Source organism: Electrophorus electricus, chromosome 4 (assembly GCF_013358815.1).
Source record: "Electrophorus electricus isolate fEleEle1 chromosome 4, fEleEle1.pri, whole genome shotgun sequence".
Lineage (NCBI taxonomy): Eukaryota > Metazoa > Chordata > Actinopteri > Gymnotiformes > Gymnotidae > Electrophorus > Electrophorus electricus.
The window spans coordinates 11480313-11495114 of record NC_049538.1 but is presented as its reverse complement, the minus strand read 5'-3'; the positions used below and the strand labels follow the sequence as shown (position 1 = coordinate 11495114).

The window sequence follows — 14802 nt, the reverse complement described above, 5'->3', positions numbered from 1 at the left end:
GAGAGAGAGAGAGAGAGAGAGAGAGAGAGATTAAGAATGCAAAGGTCTTACATATGGATCAATTGTTGAATTTACCAATATTTTTTTCACAAAAATAAAATACAGACTTTGTTAGTAAATTTGTTGAAGTTTTAATGTTATCTTGAAAACCAAGTCCAGGATCTCCAGATTCTCTTAACTTTAAAATAGTTTGTTCTAATATGTTATCCATCCAAGTCCAAGCTTACAGAGTATGTGGCCAAACTAATTGTAAATATGTAGTCTGTTAGATCACTTATTTGGTATTTTACCAAAAAGTTGCTTTTTAGTATTTTTCTCTGGTTTCAGTATGATAATGTAACACTTAGGAAGAAATATACAGAATAACAATCCAAAGCTTGAGGCTAAAATGCCAAATATCTCCACAGCTACAGTGAATTTACCAGGAGAGCTGACATAAACTGGAATAAAGGTGATCCAAACTGCACAGAATACAAGCATGCTGAATGTGATGCATTTGGCTTCATTAAAGTTATCAGGCAACTTCCGTGCTAGAAAAGCCAGTACAAAGCATAACAGAGCCAGGAGTCCTATGTAACCTAGCACAGCCCAGAAACCTATGGATGAGCCAAAATTACATTCTAGAATAATCTTTTCCTTGAACAGTTCTTGATTTTTGAAGAGAAAAGGAGGGGAAATTATTAACCAAAGCATACAAATAAGGACTTGTATGAGTGCGAAGGCAAGAACACTGAGTCTCTGCTGTGGAGGCCCAAACCATTTCATGACATTACTGCCTGGAAGTGTAGCCCTGAAGGCCATTAACACCACTATTGTTTTCCTCAAAACACAGGAGATGCAGAGGACGAAGGTGATCCCAAACGCTGTGTGGCGCAGCATACAGGACCACTCAGAGGGCCGACCAATGAAAGTAAGTGAACAGAGGAAACACAGAGTCAGAGAGAAGAGCAGCAGGAAACTCAGCTCTGAGTTCTGGACTTTGACTATTGGGGTATTTTTATATTTGAAGAATATAAGTGATATTGCCAGTGTCATAAGTGCACCAACAATAGAAACAACTGTTAAAAAAATTCCTATAGTTTCCTCATAAGACAGATATTCTGTTTCCTTCTTTATACATTCATCTCTGTGTGTATTTGGCCAGTAATCTTGATAGCATTTTTCACATTTATTAGAATCTGGTGTGGAGTAAGAAAGAAAACAATAAAAAAGGAAATTAGAAAGAGCCGATTACAGGACATATATTATGGTTAATTAATCTAGTTTGATACAAAAATTATATATCTTTTGAAACAAGGAGAATAACTTGTCAAACACATCTGGTTGTTTCTATACCTGTCTTGTTACTGATCTCTCCTTCAGCACATGGTATACAGTCAAAGCAGCAGAGAGGCTTTCCTTTCTGCACAGCCTTCCTGGTGCCTGTAGGGCAGCTCTCACTGCACACAGATATTGGGACCTATAATGAAGGAAAATATTTACTTGCCTGAATAAAGGTTTACTTAACTACTTTGTTCAATTTCAAATACCATCTTCATTTGAGGAGTTCTTTAATTAAGGGCAAGGTGCAAATCTTACCTTGTTAGTATTTTGTGCCCAAACAATGGAAGACAAGTTTAGTGTTAATCGACTATTAACAGGGAAAGTGGAGTCATAAAGTCCAACAGTAACAAACTCATGTTGCCTTTCTTTACTTGTTTGCCAGTTTATCACCTCATATGTCGCAGCAGGGTCACCATTTTTATCAAAATAAACGTCTTCACCATCTTTAGTTTTGAAATGCACCATTTTGAGCTGTTTTAGAAACTGAAGAAATACATGAAAGTGTATTTGTTGTTAGAAATAAAATCATTTAAAAAACACAAAGTAACACTGCATTGCCCATTAAATAACAGTTTTGGCAGGGATTTTGAAGCAGTGCTAAATGTGTTTTCCATATTTTTAAGTGCAGAATCATTAACTCACTGTGAGAGGATCAGGCTGCTTCTTTGTAGAGCATGTTTCTTTGCAGCCAAGAAGGTCATGTAGGGTATGGGCAATAGCATAAACCCCTTTATACACATTATTGAAATATGGCATCAAGGACATGTCAGTGAAGGTGTTGTCCATTTCAGACAATTCCTCTTCTCCTGTGCATAATGGTGAGTGCTCTGAATCATTCTTGACTTTATATTTACAATGAAATAATGTCTCCCAATATTTAGTAAAAATAGCACTGCCTGCAGATTTCACTTGATTTAAATCTAGAATGAAGTCCTTGAGACCTGTCACCTCTGCTTTTGGGACAGCTAGTCCTATGGCTCCTTGCAGAGTGTTGTGCTTGTCCAGCATGGCCAGAAGTGGATTTAAGATCCAGGCCTCAGTTCCTACCCACTGATATCCAGTGATGTTGTGCTCATAGAATACATCCAGCAAAATCTCCAAGTCTGAAGGATCGACAAATCCCACTATCACTTGAGAAGTGGAGCTTTTGATCTGCTCAATGATTCTCATAACTTTCTCTTGTGAGTAGGTTTTAAAAAATGGAAGGGAATATTCTAAGCATATGTCCCACTGTTGTGCAACTTGAGTAAATGCAGCCATTCCACTGTTTCCATAGTCATCATCTCTTCTTATTGCTCCCACCCAGGTCCAGCCAAAGTGCCTGACCATTTCTGCCAGTGCTCTGCTCTGGTGATAATCACTTGGAACAGTGCGTAGAATATGAGGGATATTTTTTTTTGTCACTAAGACACTCAAAGGTGGCAGATTGACTAATCTATAACACATTCAAGCAGGTGTATCAGGTATTATGATAAGTGTATAGCTATCATCATTGCATATGACATTAAAATTGGTGATAAAACAATTTCACATACATTTTTTATCTAACAATTAAAGTTGTTTAATAAATGTTTAATAGACATTAAAGTTATTTGTTTATAATTGTTTAAATTGTAAAGGTTTTAAATGTATTAAAAGGCATGTAAAGTGAGTATTCATAATTGCTTATGTACTTACTAAGGGAATGCTGAAAGGTCCAATATTCATCACAACAGCCATGGACACTGATGAGAATGACTCTCCTATTATGGCTTGTACCTGGGCTGGTTTTGTGCAGGGTTTATTTGAGACTGAGTTCTCATTTCCATTAACAAGTGCCATAGCCACCTGTACCCCCACTGCTTTAGACGTACAGGCATCATATATCTTATAGCCCAGTGAGACACCAGGCAGTAAAGAGGAATTGTTGTTGATCTCCTCTATTGCAAACATCAAGGACTGTGAAAACTGTATGGCTCTGACATCAAGACTAGATAATTAAAATAAAATCCAAGAACAGTATTTTAGGATAAAGACTTAAGGATCCTTCAGTACTGCCACTGTTTATATTTTAGAATATTACATGTTCACATTGTGTCTGAAATAATCACTGTCCTCTACCTCTTACCTTGTGCATTTTAGCGGAGGTGGTTTAACCAAATACGACAAGTCTGTGATCTCCCAACTGCTATGAAAAGAAAAAATCCCTCCAATTATGACATCACCATCCTTTGATATCTGAGGGCATACAGACTCTCCTAGCAGGGTACAGTCAGTCCCATTACATTTGGAAAAGATGATGATGGTCATTACCAAATGCAAGAGAGCAAATACAGGCTCCATCCACATATCCAGGTCAAAGTGTAGAGATAATGTTTAAGAATGTCTGGCAGATCTGATGTTTCTTCTGGTTGAACAGGAAGGATATGTGGTATTTATAGTGATAGGAAGGTAAATTCTCTATGATACTGTTTTACTGGTAGTCCCATGTCAAAGGAGGTGTGACTTTGAAATGTGAGCAGCGTAGCCTGGTTTATTTTTGGAGTACAATCTGCCTGTAAAATCTGTACCTGTGGATTGAAAATGAGATGTTCCTGCACTTGCTGTTCATATCGCCACTCCAGCTTTATATGCTACAATATGTATTTTTTCATTAATAAGCACAACAGCTAAACAGGAACATAATTAATTTTTTTATGTAATGTCATGAATTTCACGCAATAAGCTGCAGGCTTCAGAAATGTTTTAGCATTTCCTTTTTCTATAAAATCAAATAATTCACCTGCTAATCTTGCCTTAGAAACTGGATGAAAAATACAAGGGAAAAGTAAAGAAGCACAGACACAAAGTGTGTATGTGGATTGTGTAATACTGTGTTAATGTGTAACAAAAGAGTGTTGGTCTGGTTGGTCAGTGGTAGCCTAGCTAGCACATTGTTCTTATGTAGAATTTGTCCAATGACTTATATCAGGAACACCACCTTAAGTTTAGAGAAAATTGTTAATTGGCATTAAAGAATAATTAATGAGTATTAGCATGTACCCAGGGATCTAAAGCAAGTTAGGCATGATAAAGCATAGTAAATGAGAGATAGAGAGACATGGCTCATGTATATGAAATTAACTACACCAAGTTATAGGCATAAAAAAATAATGAAATTTACTTTTAAGTCTGTTTTTAAGTCTGCATTTGATTTTAAATTGTTTACCAAAAAAGGGCAAATGCTTTGGAATTTGGAATACTACAGCAGGGATTCCTGACAGTGAAGCTGAATTTAGATGCCTAGTACTTAACTATTCTAGCTTTCACACACACACACACACTCACACACACACACACACACACACACGCACACACACACACACAAAAAAGTTATCTAAGTCCACTATAATAGCAATATTGTGAAAAACTGTTCATTTAGCTGTCAATCTCTTTAATTTTCTTATTCTTCTTCATCAAAGGGATCAAACCCATCAGGCTGTAAAGCTCTGTTTTCTTTGGCACTACTGTCCAAAATCGCTACAACTTCAGCAGCTATAAACATTTTTCACATTTTAGCTGGCTAGATGTTGATTGAACAAGGAAGGAAATGTTTCCAAAGATAAGAGTAAATCCTTAGTGATTCCATGATTGTTTATTGGTTAGTTTCACTCAGATTGACACACAAATTAATCAATCAAATGGTGAGAGGCAGATGACGTGTAAGTTAAACTATATCTAACCTCGATATGTAACCTCTCATAGGCTTACTATTCTTATTATCAACAAAATTGAAATGACAGATTCCATTTATATATATATATAAAGAAAAAAATACACTTGAATGCTGTGTCGTACATGCAGATGTTTATTAACACAATGGAAAACAAAACAGGAAACAGGACGAACGAGAACTGTGTTGAATGATTAACACACAAACAGCTAAACACAGTAATCACAGTTTTATACAAGAAGGCATTTAGAATATGGGGTCAAACACCGACAAAGACCAACAACTAAACATGGCTTTATATGCACATGGTGACGAAGTAAAATGAGGAACAGGTATGATACATGGGAGGGGTGTGGCCATACATACAAAAAAAATTTAATTAATTAAATATATATATATATATATATATATATATATATATATATATATATATATATATATATATATATATATATATATATAAACAAATTACTATTTGTGGCCAGTCACACAGATACCTGCAGAATGTTTTCAACATCTAGTTATATATTGAGTGTCTAACAGTAAATGTGAGTAATGTTGTAATTATTGTAATGAACACGTGTGATGTTTCAGGTGCTGTCCGCCAGTGCTGTCAGCAGCTTTTACTGTATACTTAATTTTGTGTGTGTGTGTGTGTGTGTGTGTGTGTGTGTGTGTAAGTAAATCTTACTTATAGAACTAATGAATCAAGGAGCTACCGGTATTCAGTATGTTTGTTACCCTTGATTTGGTTATAATTATATTGTAATTGTGTTATGGCACGGTCCTCCTAGACTCCTCTCTATGTTTATGTGACGTTTTGTGTGTTTGTGTGTGTGTGTGGGTGTGTGTGTGTGTGTGTCTTCATGGGCACCCCTCCCATGTTTCACACCTGTTCCTTGTTTTATGTTGTTAATGTGTGCATTTAAAGTCCAGTTTGTTCAGTAGTTTTTGTCGGTGTTGAACCCATGTAAGCTGTACTTAATGCTGTTATTTACCGTTTGTTGCGTTGTTGCGTGTTGCTCATGTTTAGTGTTTTTGTATGCCCACATTCATTCAAAACATTTATTCAGTAGCAGAATGAGGTAGTATGGTGCTCCTTTTGTACAGTGATAACTACAATGCAGCACACCACTCAGATTTATTATGCCAAATATTTTTGCTTGCTAACAATACATATGTATATTTTGATTGTTGTTGTTTCTGTTTGAATGAGACATGATAAAAAATGTTCTTGCTGTAACATGACTCTAAAATCTATCTTTTCATTAGTACCCATTTGTTTCTGAAATCTCATCTTTTCTCATTTATTTGCACCAAATTACAATTATGGCACAAGTGGAACTTTAAACATTAAAAATAACATCATAAGTAGAACAGGTACTGCTTTTGTTTTTTAGATTGTTCAATTTTTTTATTTATTTTGTGTTTAGAGTACAATTTCTACAGTCATATAACGTAGCAGTCTATCATATCTACAAATGAGAGCATTTAGGTTGATGATAATACTAATACTACTACTACTGCTAATAATAATAATAATACAATTAAATTTATAATGCATTTTTCTTAAACCCAAACACTACAAACTGACAATAAGAAATATAAAATAAATAAATAATTAATTAAATAAAAATATCAAACATAAATAGAGGCCAATCAAAAAACATGTTAAGTTTTAAGTAACATTTTAAATCAATTCAGAGTAGGAGCATTTTAATAGTGTTAGGTAGAGCTTTCCATAATCGATGTGCTCTACAAGAAAAAGCTCTTTCACCCATGGATTTAAATTTTTAAGAAGGCTGCTGTAGATTGAGAGAAATAACAGAATTTAAAAAGCAAAGAGGGTGAAGAGTGCAAAGCAGCTCATGCAAGCTGTAACCATTACAACAGGTCACTGATCTGTTGATCACTGAGCTTTGTATAACAGTATTCCAACTACCTAGCTATAAATATCACATTATAGCTAAATGGTCTGTTAGGGTTACACACTGCTCCTTGTGTGTGCTCCTTGCTACTGGCATAATGCTACTGGCTTTTCACTGCTGGCAGTGCTTTGTCTATTTAGAAAGCTCAACAAACCCTGGTAATATTGATGGCTTTTTTTGCTCCTGTACCAGTACATGGGAGAAATGTATAAAATATTATAAAATATGGTGTTTGTATATATATATATATATATATATATATATATATATATATATATATATATATATATATATATATATATATATATATATATATAATTTATTTATTTTTGTGTTAAATTATTCTAAAATTATTCTTCAGATTTTCTTGAAAATTTAAAATATTTTGTTCTGATATATTATGTATCCAAGTCCAAGCTTACACAGGCTAGAATCATATATAATCTATATGTTGCCACATTTATGATAAATATGTAGTCTATTTGGTCACGTATTTGACACTATACAATGTTTATTACTCTAAGTTGTGTTTTATCTCATTTCTGCAAGGGATTTACTGATCATCAACTTCAGAGCTACCTTGCTGTTTAGTATCAACAGAATCCTCTTATTTGGTATTGATCTAGATTTTAGGTACTTGATTGTGGCATTATGCCTAATGTTTTCCTTTAATGTGTGTGTGTGTGTGTGTGTGTGTGTGTGTGTGTGTGTGTGTGTGTGTGTGTGTAATTAACATATTCAAAGAAATCCAACAAAGTTACAAATTAAATATTAAGATCAAAATGATCAGTATTATAAAATCTTTATGAAGATAATTTGATTTAAAATATGAATCAGATTAATGGTAAATATGTAGTCTACTAGCTCATGTAGTTGACATTTTACTCATAAGTTGCTTTTTAGTGTTTTTCTCTGGTTTCAGTATGATTATGTAACACTTTGGAATAAATATACAGAATAACAATCCAAAGCTTGAGGCTAAAATAGCAAATATCTCCACAGCTACAGTGAATTTTCCAGGAGAGCTGACATAAGATGGAATAAAGGTGATCCAAACTGCACAGAATATGAGCATGCTGAATGTGATGAATTTGGCTTCATTAAAGTTATCAGGCAGCTTCCGTGCTAGAAAAGCCAACAGAAAACATAAACTAGCTAGAAGCCCAATGTAACCCAGCACAGCCCAGAAACCTATGGATGAACCCAAATGGCATTCTATAATAATCTTGTCCTTGTACAGTTTTTGATTTTTGAAGGGAAAAGGGGGGGAAATGATTAACCAAAGCACACAAATAAGAACCTGTATAAATGTAAAGGCAAGAACACTGAGTCTCTGCTGCAGAGGCCCAAACCATTTCATGACATTACTGCCTGGAAGTGTAGCCCTGAAGGCCATTAACACTACAATTGTTTTCCCCAGAACACAGGAGATGCAGAGGACAAAGTTGATCCCAAACGCTGTGTGACGCAGCATACAGGACCACTCGGAGGGCCGACCAATGAAAGTAAGTGAACAGAGGAAACACAGAGTCAGAGAAAAAAGCAGCAGGAAGCTCAGCTCTGAGTTGTGGGCTTTGACTATTGGGGTATTTTTATATTTGAGGAATATGATTAAGATTATCAGTGTCATAAATGCACCAACAATAGAAACAACTGTTAGCAAAATACCCATAGTTTCCTCATACGACAGATATTCAATTTCCTTCTTTATACATACATTCCTGTGTGGATTTGACCAGTAGTCCTGATAGCATTGTTCACATTTATTAGAATCTGTTGTGAAGTAAGAAGAAAACAATTAAAATTGGAATTTAGATATACAGCTGAATATAGGACATATGTTTGAATTAATGTAGTTGTTACAAGAATCGTATCTCTTAAAAAAGGAGAATAACATTTCACTATAGGTTCAATAGGTTCTTGCTAACCTCTGCTGGAGGTTAGCATTAAAAGCCCATATGACTTTTAATAAAGCAGAAATTGGTTGATCTGAGCAAGCAAGAGTGTGAGAGTAAGTGTTATCTAATTTCCATATTATTATGTGTGATATCTACTTGTGCTAAAAAAACAAAACATGGTGTGTTGTTATAAATGCTAATGAATATGCATTTTTTTTTTTTATGTCAGTGAATTTTTGCCTTTTAACAAAAGGGCTACTGATGGGTACATACCTACTGTTACAGGGGTTATTTTATCATAAAGTAATCAAACTTTGTCCCACATTTGTGGTAATTTTGTGTTGTCTGGATTGCGTTCAATGCATTTCAATTCGTAAATCAAAACTAATTATGGCAATTAATAAGAACTACCAGAAGTTTTCCAAAGATGATGTTTCATTAAATTGTTTAACATACATGCTCCTTTACATAAAACATTTCAAACAGAATGTTTATTGACAATTACCCTACTAGTTTTCAATAGTTTTTTCTGTCTGTTTGTTAGGCTGTTAGTATTATATTATTATTATTATTGTATTATATTATTGTGCAATCTTATGGCCATATTTGTTAAATGCTCAGAGAATATAAATGAGCATGACACCTTTTAATTTCTTTTCAGATTTCAGTTCTGGCAGTGTGATACTAGACATTTGATACTGTTTTCGCCATTCCATGTTTCTGCACTCTGAATGCTACTAAAATAATTTGTACATTTCTCCCAAAAGTAATACACTTTAAATATATCTCTTAAATCAGTGCATTTATTCCTTGTAGAGACCACACTCTTTTGGTGGGGCAATAATAACACTGCTTATGTTTCTGAGATATTTGTATATTAAATTCCTTTTTTGAAGTTTATCCGTTCTTATGAGGATCTAGATCGGAATATTTAAAGAATTTTGTGTCATTTAAAACTATCATTTTGAAATAGTTAAAGGGAAATTAAAGGGAAGATTCCCTTAAGATTGATAGCTGTTTCTTACCCTCTCCTGGTGGAATGCTAAAAAGGCATTTTCACATTTTGCTTTTACCCAAAGATGTATTTTTTAGGTCATTCTTACTATTAACACTCTTAGGCCTGACCAGTCAAAGAGTTTGCAACAAGTGATTCATTTTAATAATAAGGACTACAGTTAAGTATTCAGCTATTGTTTGGATAGAGTCCAAACTCTTTTGAGGATAAAGTTGCATTAGAGATGAACATTGCTTAACATTGTTTATAATAACTTGAGGAAAACTCTCTAAATGAAACTTGGTTGTAAATCAACCTAGCTCACCATTTTAGCTGATATTTTTCCATCTTAATATTAGGTAAATTAACCCATTATTATATAAACAGCAAAGATATTTTTTGTAGTATCTTCTCAATATAATGCAGCTGTTTCAATCTGTTTTACGTCCTTTACTTTAATGTTTCTGATGCTGATTGTTCTTCATAAGAGAAAAGTACAGAATGTTATATAGTTTTCCCAATAGTATTTTAATTTAAACTCAGATAGTTGTTTCAATGAAATTACATAACATTTTGAAAGCAGACTGCAGAATAACAAACCAAACTTTCTTTATGCATTTATTCCTCTGTGGGTTTGACCTATATCTCCAGATTCCTATGAATGCTTAAAATAAATGTTCCTAATTTTTAATAAGCTAAGACTAAGGATGCAAAGCTTGTATGGTTTATATAGGCAGTATTAATGTTAAATATGTATACATGTTAATAGTGAATATGTAACAAATGACTTTTTTCAGTGATTTTACATAACAAAAAAAAAATACAGATTTTAATTAATCCTTTGAAATTGTAATCACACCTTGTAAACCAGGATCTCTCTCTCTCTCTCTCTCTCTCTCTCTCTCTCTCTCTCTCTCTCTCTCTTTGTATGTGTGTGTGTGTGTGTGTGTGTGTGTGTGTGTGTATATATGCACCAGCCATAAGGTTTATATGTCGCTTCATTAATAGTTAATATGTAGACTATTGGCTTACTTAATTGGCATTTTGCCCATAAGTTGCTTTTTATTGTTTTTCTCTGGTTTCAGTATTATTATGTAACACTTTGGAAGAAATATACAGAATAACAAAGCAAAACTAGAGGCCAAAATGGCAAATATCTCCACAGCTACAGTAAATTTTCCAGGAGAGCTGACATAAGCTGGAATAAAGGTGATCCAAACTGCACAGAATATGAGCATGCTGAATGTGATGAATTTGGCTTCATTAAAGTTATCAGGCAACTTCCGTGCTAGAAAAGCCAAAACAAAACACAGGAGAGCCAAGACTCCAATATAACCCAGGACAGCCCAGAAACCTATGGAAGAACCTAAATGACATTCTAGAATAATCTTTTCCTTGTAGCATTTTAGATTTTTAAATGGAAAAGGAGGGGATGTTGTTAGCCAAAGCATACATATAATGACCTGTATGAGAGTGAAGGTAATAACACTGAGTCTCTGCTGTACAGGCCCAAACCATTTCATGACATTACTGCCTGGAAGTGTAGCCCTGAAGGCCATTAACACCACTATTGTTTTCCCCAGAACACAGGAGATGCAGAGGACGAAGGTGATCCCAAACGCTGTGTGACGCAGCATACAGGACCACTCAGAGGGCTGACCAATGAAAGTAAGTGAACAGAGGAAACACAGAGTCAGCGAGAAGAGCAGCAGGAAGCTCAGCTCTGAGTTGTTGGCTTTGACTATTGGGGTATTTTTATATCTGTAGAATAAGACTAATATTGCCAGTGTCATAAATGCACCAATAATAGAAACAGCTGTTAGCAAAATTCCCATAGTTTCCACATAAGACAGATATTCAGTATCCTTCTTTATACATTCATCCCTCTGTAGATTTGACCAGGAGTCTTCATAGCATTGTTCACATTTAATAGAATCTATTGTGGAGTAAGACAGGAAATAAAAATAGAAATTACATACATGTGGAGTATAATTAGCTGAATACACTTCAAAAATGTTTATGAGAATATCTTCTAAAATGAATATCATATTGAACATGTTTAAAAAAACATTTAGCTGATTTCTGGGAATTTTTATACCTGTCATATTACTGATCTCTCCTTCTGCACATGGTATACAGTCAAAGCAGCACACAGGCTTTCCTTTCTGCACAGCCTTCCTGGTGCCTGGAGGGCAATTTTCACTGCACACAGATGTTGGCACCTATAATCAATGGAGTTATATTTAGTTGTCAGATTTGAACATGTGTACTTTCTTCAAATCTTCAAGTCCTTTATTTTAGGCCAAAGTGCAATGTTTCCTTTATTCTTACCTTATTAGAATTTTTAGCCCACAAAATAGAAGGCATGTTTAGTGATAATCGACTGTTAACAGGGAAAGTGGAGTCATAAAGTCCAATAGTGACAAATTCATGTTTTTGTTCTTTACTTGTTTGCCAGTTTATCACCTCATATCTTGCAGCAGGGTCACCATTTTTATCAAAATAAACTTCTTCACCCTCTTTAGTTTTGAAACGCACCATTTTGAGCTGTTCTAGAAACTGCAGAATCCAAAGGTTATTGCCAATAAATGTTGGTATAAGTTCTATAATTTAAAAACACGTCATTGTCAATGAATGTACATCATTTTGGCTGATTTTCTGAATTATGGCTAAATGTCTGTTCCAAATCTCTAAGTGCAAAAACATTTACTCACTGTGAGAGGATCAGGCTGCATATTTTTATGACATGTGTCTTTGCAGTCAAGATGGTCATGTAGGGCATGGGCAATGGCATAAACCCCTTTATACACATTACTGAAATATGGCATCAGGGACATGTCAGTAAAGGTGTTGTCCATTTCAGACAATTTCTCTTCACCGGTACATATTAGTGAGTCCTCTGAATCATTCCGCACTGTATATTTACAGTGAAATAATGTCTCCCAGTATTTATTAAAAATGGCACTACCTGCAGATTTCAGTGGAATTAAATTAAGAATGAAGTCCTTCAGACCTGTCACCTCTGTTTTCGGCATGGCCAGCCCTATGGCTCCTTGCAGAGTATTGTGCTTGTCCATTGTGGCCAGAACTGGGTCAAAGATCCAGGCCTCAGTTCCCACCCACTGGTATCCTGTGATGTTGTGCTCAAAAAGTGTGTCCAGTAACATTTCTAAGTCCCAGGCATCGACAAATCCCACAATCACTCGAGAAGTGGAACTTTTGATCTGTTCAATGATTCTCAGAACTTTCCTTTGTGAGTAAGTTCTAAAAAATGGAAGGGAATATTCTAAGCATATGCCCAACTGCTCTGCGACTTCAGTAAATGCAGCCATTCCACTGTTGCCATAGTCATCATCTCGTCTTATTGCACCAACCCAGGTCCAGCCAAAGTGCCTGACCATTTCTGCTATTGCTCTGCTCTGGTGGTAATCACTGGGTATAGTGCGCAGAAATGAGGGATATTTCCTTTTGTCACTAAGGCACTCACAGGTGGCACAGTGACTGATCTAAAAGACATTTACACAGCTATTTCAGGCATTATGTTTAGTGAGTTTTAATTAATTAAGTTTATATGCATCACCATAATAACATATGACAATAAAATTGGTGATAATTTTTTTTTTACTTTCATGTTTTTAATAACAATTAAAATGGACTTTTAATAGACAAAGGTAGATGTTCTTAATTGCTTAAATACTTACTAAGGGAATGCTGAAAGGTCCAATGCTCATTGCAACAGCCATGGACACTGATGAGTACGTCTCTCCTATTATGGCTTGTACCTGGGCTGGTTTTTTACAGACCTCATTTGAGAATGATTTCTCATTTCCGTTAACGAGTGCCATAGCCACCTGAACCCCCACTGCTGTGGAACTACATGTGTCGTAGATCTTATAGCCCAGTGAGACACCAGGCAGTAAAGAGGAACTGTTGTTAATCTCCTCTATTGCAAACATCAAGGACTGTGAGAACTGTATGGCTCTGAAATCAAAACTTGTCAATAACAGAAAAATACAATTACATTATTTTATCATAAAACTTTAAAGCTGTGTTGTTCTGTGTCATATAATATTTTTGGTATAATATATGCTCACACAGTTTCTACAATACTTACCTCATACAGTTCAGTGGAGGTGGTGTGACCAAATAGGACAAGTCTTTGATCTCCCAACTACTATGAAAGGGAAAAATTCCTCCAATTATAATATCACCATCCATTGATAGTTGTGGGTATACAGACTCTCCTCGCAGGATACAGGCAGTCTCGTTAGATTTGGAAAAATTTATGATAGCCATTACCAGATGTAAGAGAGCAAAGACAGGCTCCATCCACATACTGACTGGAGCTAATGGCTAAGAATGTCTGGCAAGTCTAATGCTTCAGTTGGTTGAACAGGAAGGATATGTGGTATTTATTTACATAGAAAGGCAAATTCTCAGTGGTACAGATTTACTGGTAGGCCGAAGTCAAAGGAGGTGTGACTTTGAAATGTGAGAAGAGTGGCCTAGATTATCTGTGGATTAAAATCTGCCAGTCAGATTTGTACCTGTAGATTGAAACTGAGATCTGTTTCTGAACCAGCTGTACTGCCACTTCATTTTATTCCTTACAATACATTGTGTCTTTTATTAATAATCACCCCAGCTCAATGGACACCCAGTCAACTTTTAATGTATGTGGTGTCCTATGTATTCATATGATCTTTGCAGATTGAATTGTTTCCCTCTTATATTTGTCTACATGTTTGACTGTTACTTTGTGAATAAATATAATATGCCTTCCACTGCATGGCTATCACAGACATACATTCATCACATATTAGTAGACCTACAGTCTCATCAGCTACTTAATTAGAGACAGTTCTTGATTATAATCCCTATATTAGTGTATAAGTAGTGAATATAGCTTTTCTGTTCGTGCCATGTGCAGTTTGTGTTAGCCATCCTCTAGCTCTCAGTGGTCAGTTG

At 35.1% G+C, this 14802-nt stretch overlaps 2 protein-coding genes across 2 annotated transcripts; both read right to left on the bottom strand.

Annotated features, from left to right (window-relative positions):
- Positions 1-270: 270 nt before the first annotated feature.
- LOC113568653 (extracellular calcium-sensing receptor-like) lies at positions 271-3612 on the bottom strand. Its single transcript, XM_026996835.2, is given in 7 exon segments — positions 271-1178; positions 1336-1459; positions 1579-1806; positions 1966-2700; positions 2702-2758; positions 3001-3292; positions 3431-3612. Coding segments are annotated over 7 exon segments (2526 nt in total).
- A 7250-nt stretch (positions 3613-10862) lies between these two features.
- Positions 10863-14163, bottom strand: LOC118241160 (extracellular calcium-sensing receptor-like). The gene is made up of 6 exons (XM_035525120.1): positions 13949-14163; positions 13536-13827; positions 12549-13340; positions 12166-12393; positions 11933-12056; positions 10863-11770 (listed from the first exon to the last, which is right to left on the bottom strand). The coding sequence occupies exons 1-6, from the start codon at positions 14161-14163 to the stop codon at positions 10863-10865; spliced, it is 2559 nt and encodes an 852-aa protein (XP_035381013.1).
- Between the last annotated feature and the right edge of the window lie 639 nt (positions 14164-14802).

Excerpts from the sequence above, each read along its gene's own strand:
- LOC118241160 (XM_035525120.1), bottom strand. The coding sequence starts at position 14,163 with ATGGAGCCTGTCTTTGCTCTCTTACATCTGGTAATGGCTATCATAAAT. Across the intron at positions 13,341-13,535 it reads GACCTTTCAGCATTCCCTTA|ATCAGTCACTGTGCCACCTG; the intron begins GTAAGTATTTAA and ends AATGTCTTTTAG. Across the intron at positions 12,057-12,165 it reads GGGCTAAAAATTCTAATAAG|GTGCCAACATCTGTGTGCAG; the intron begins GTAAGAATAAAG and ends CATTGATTATAG.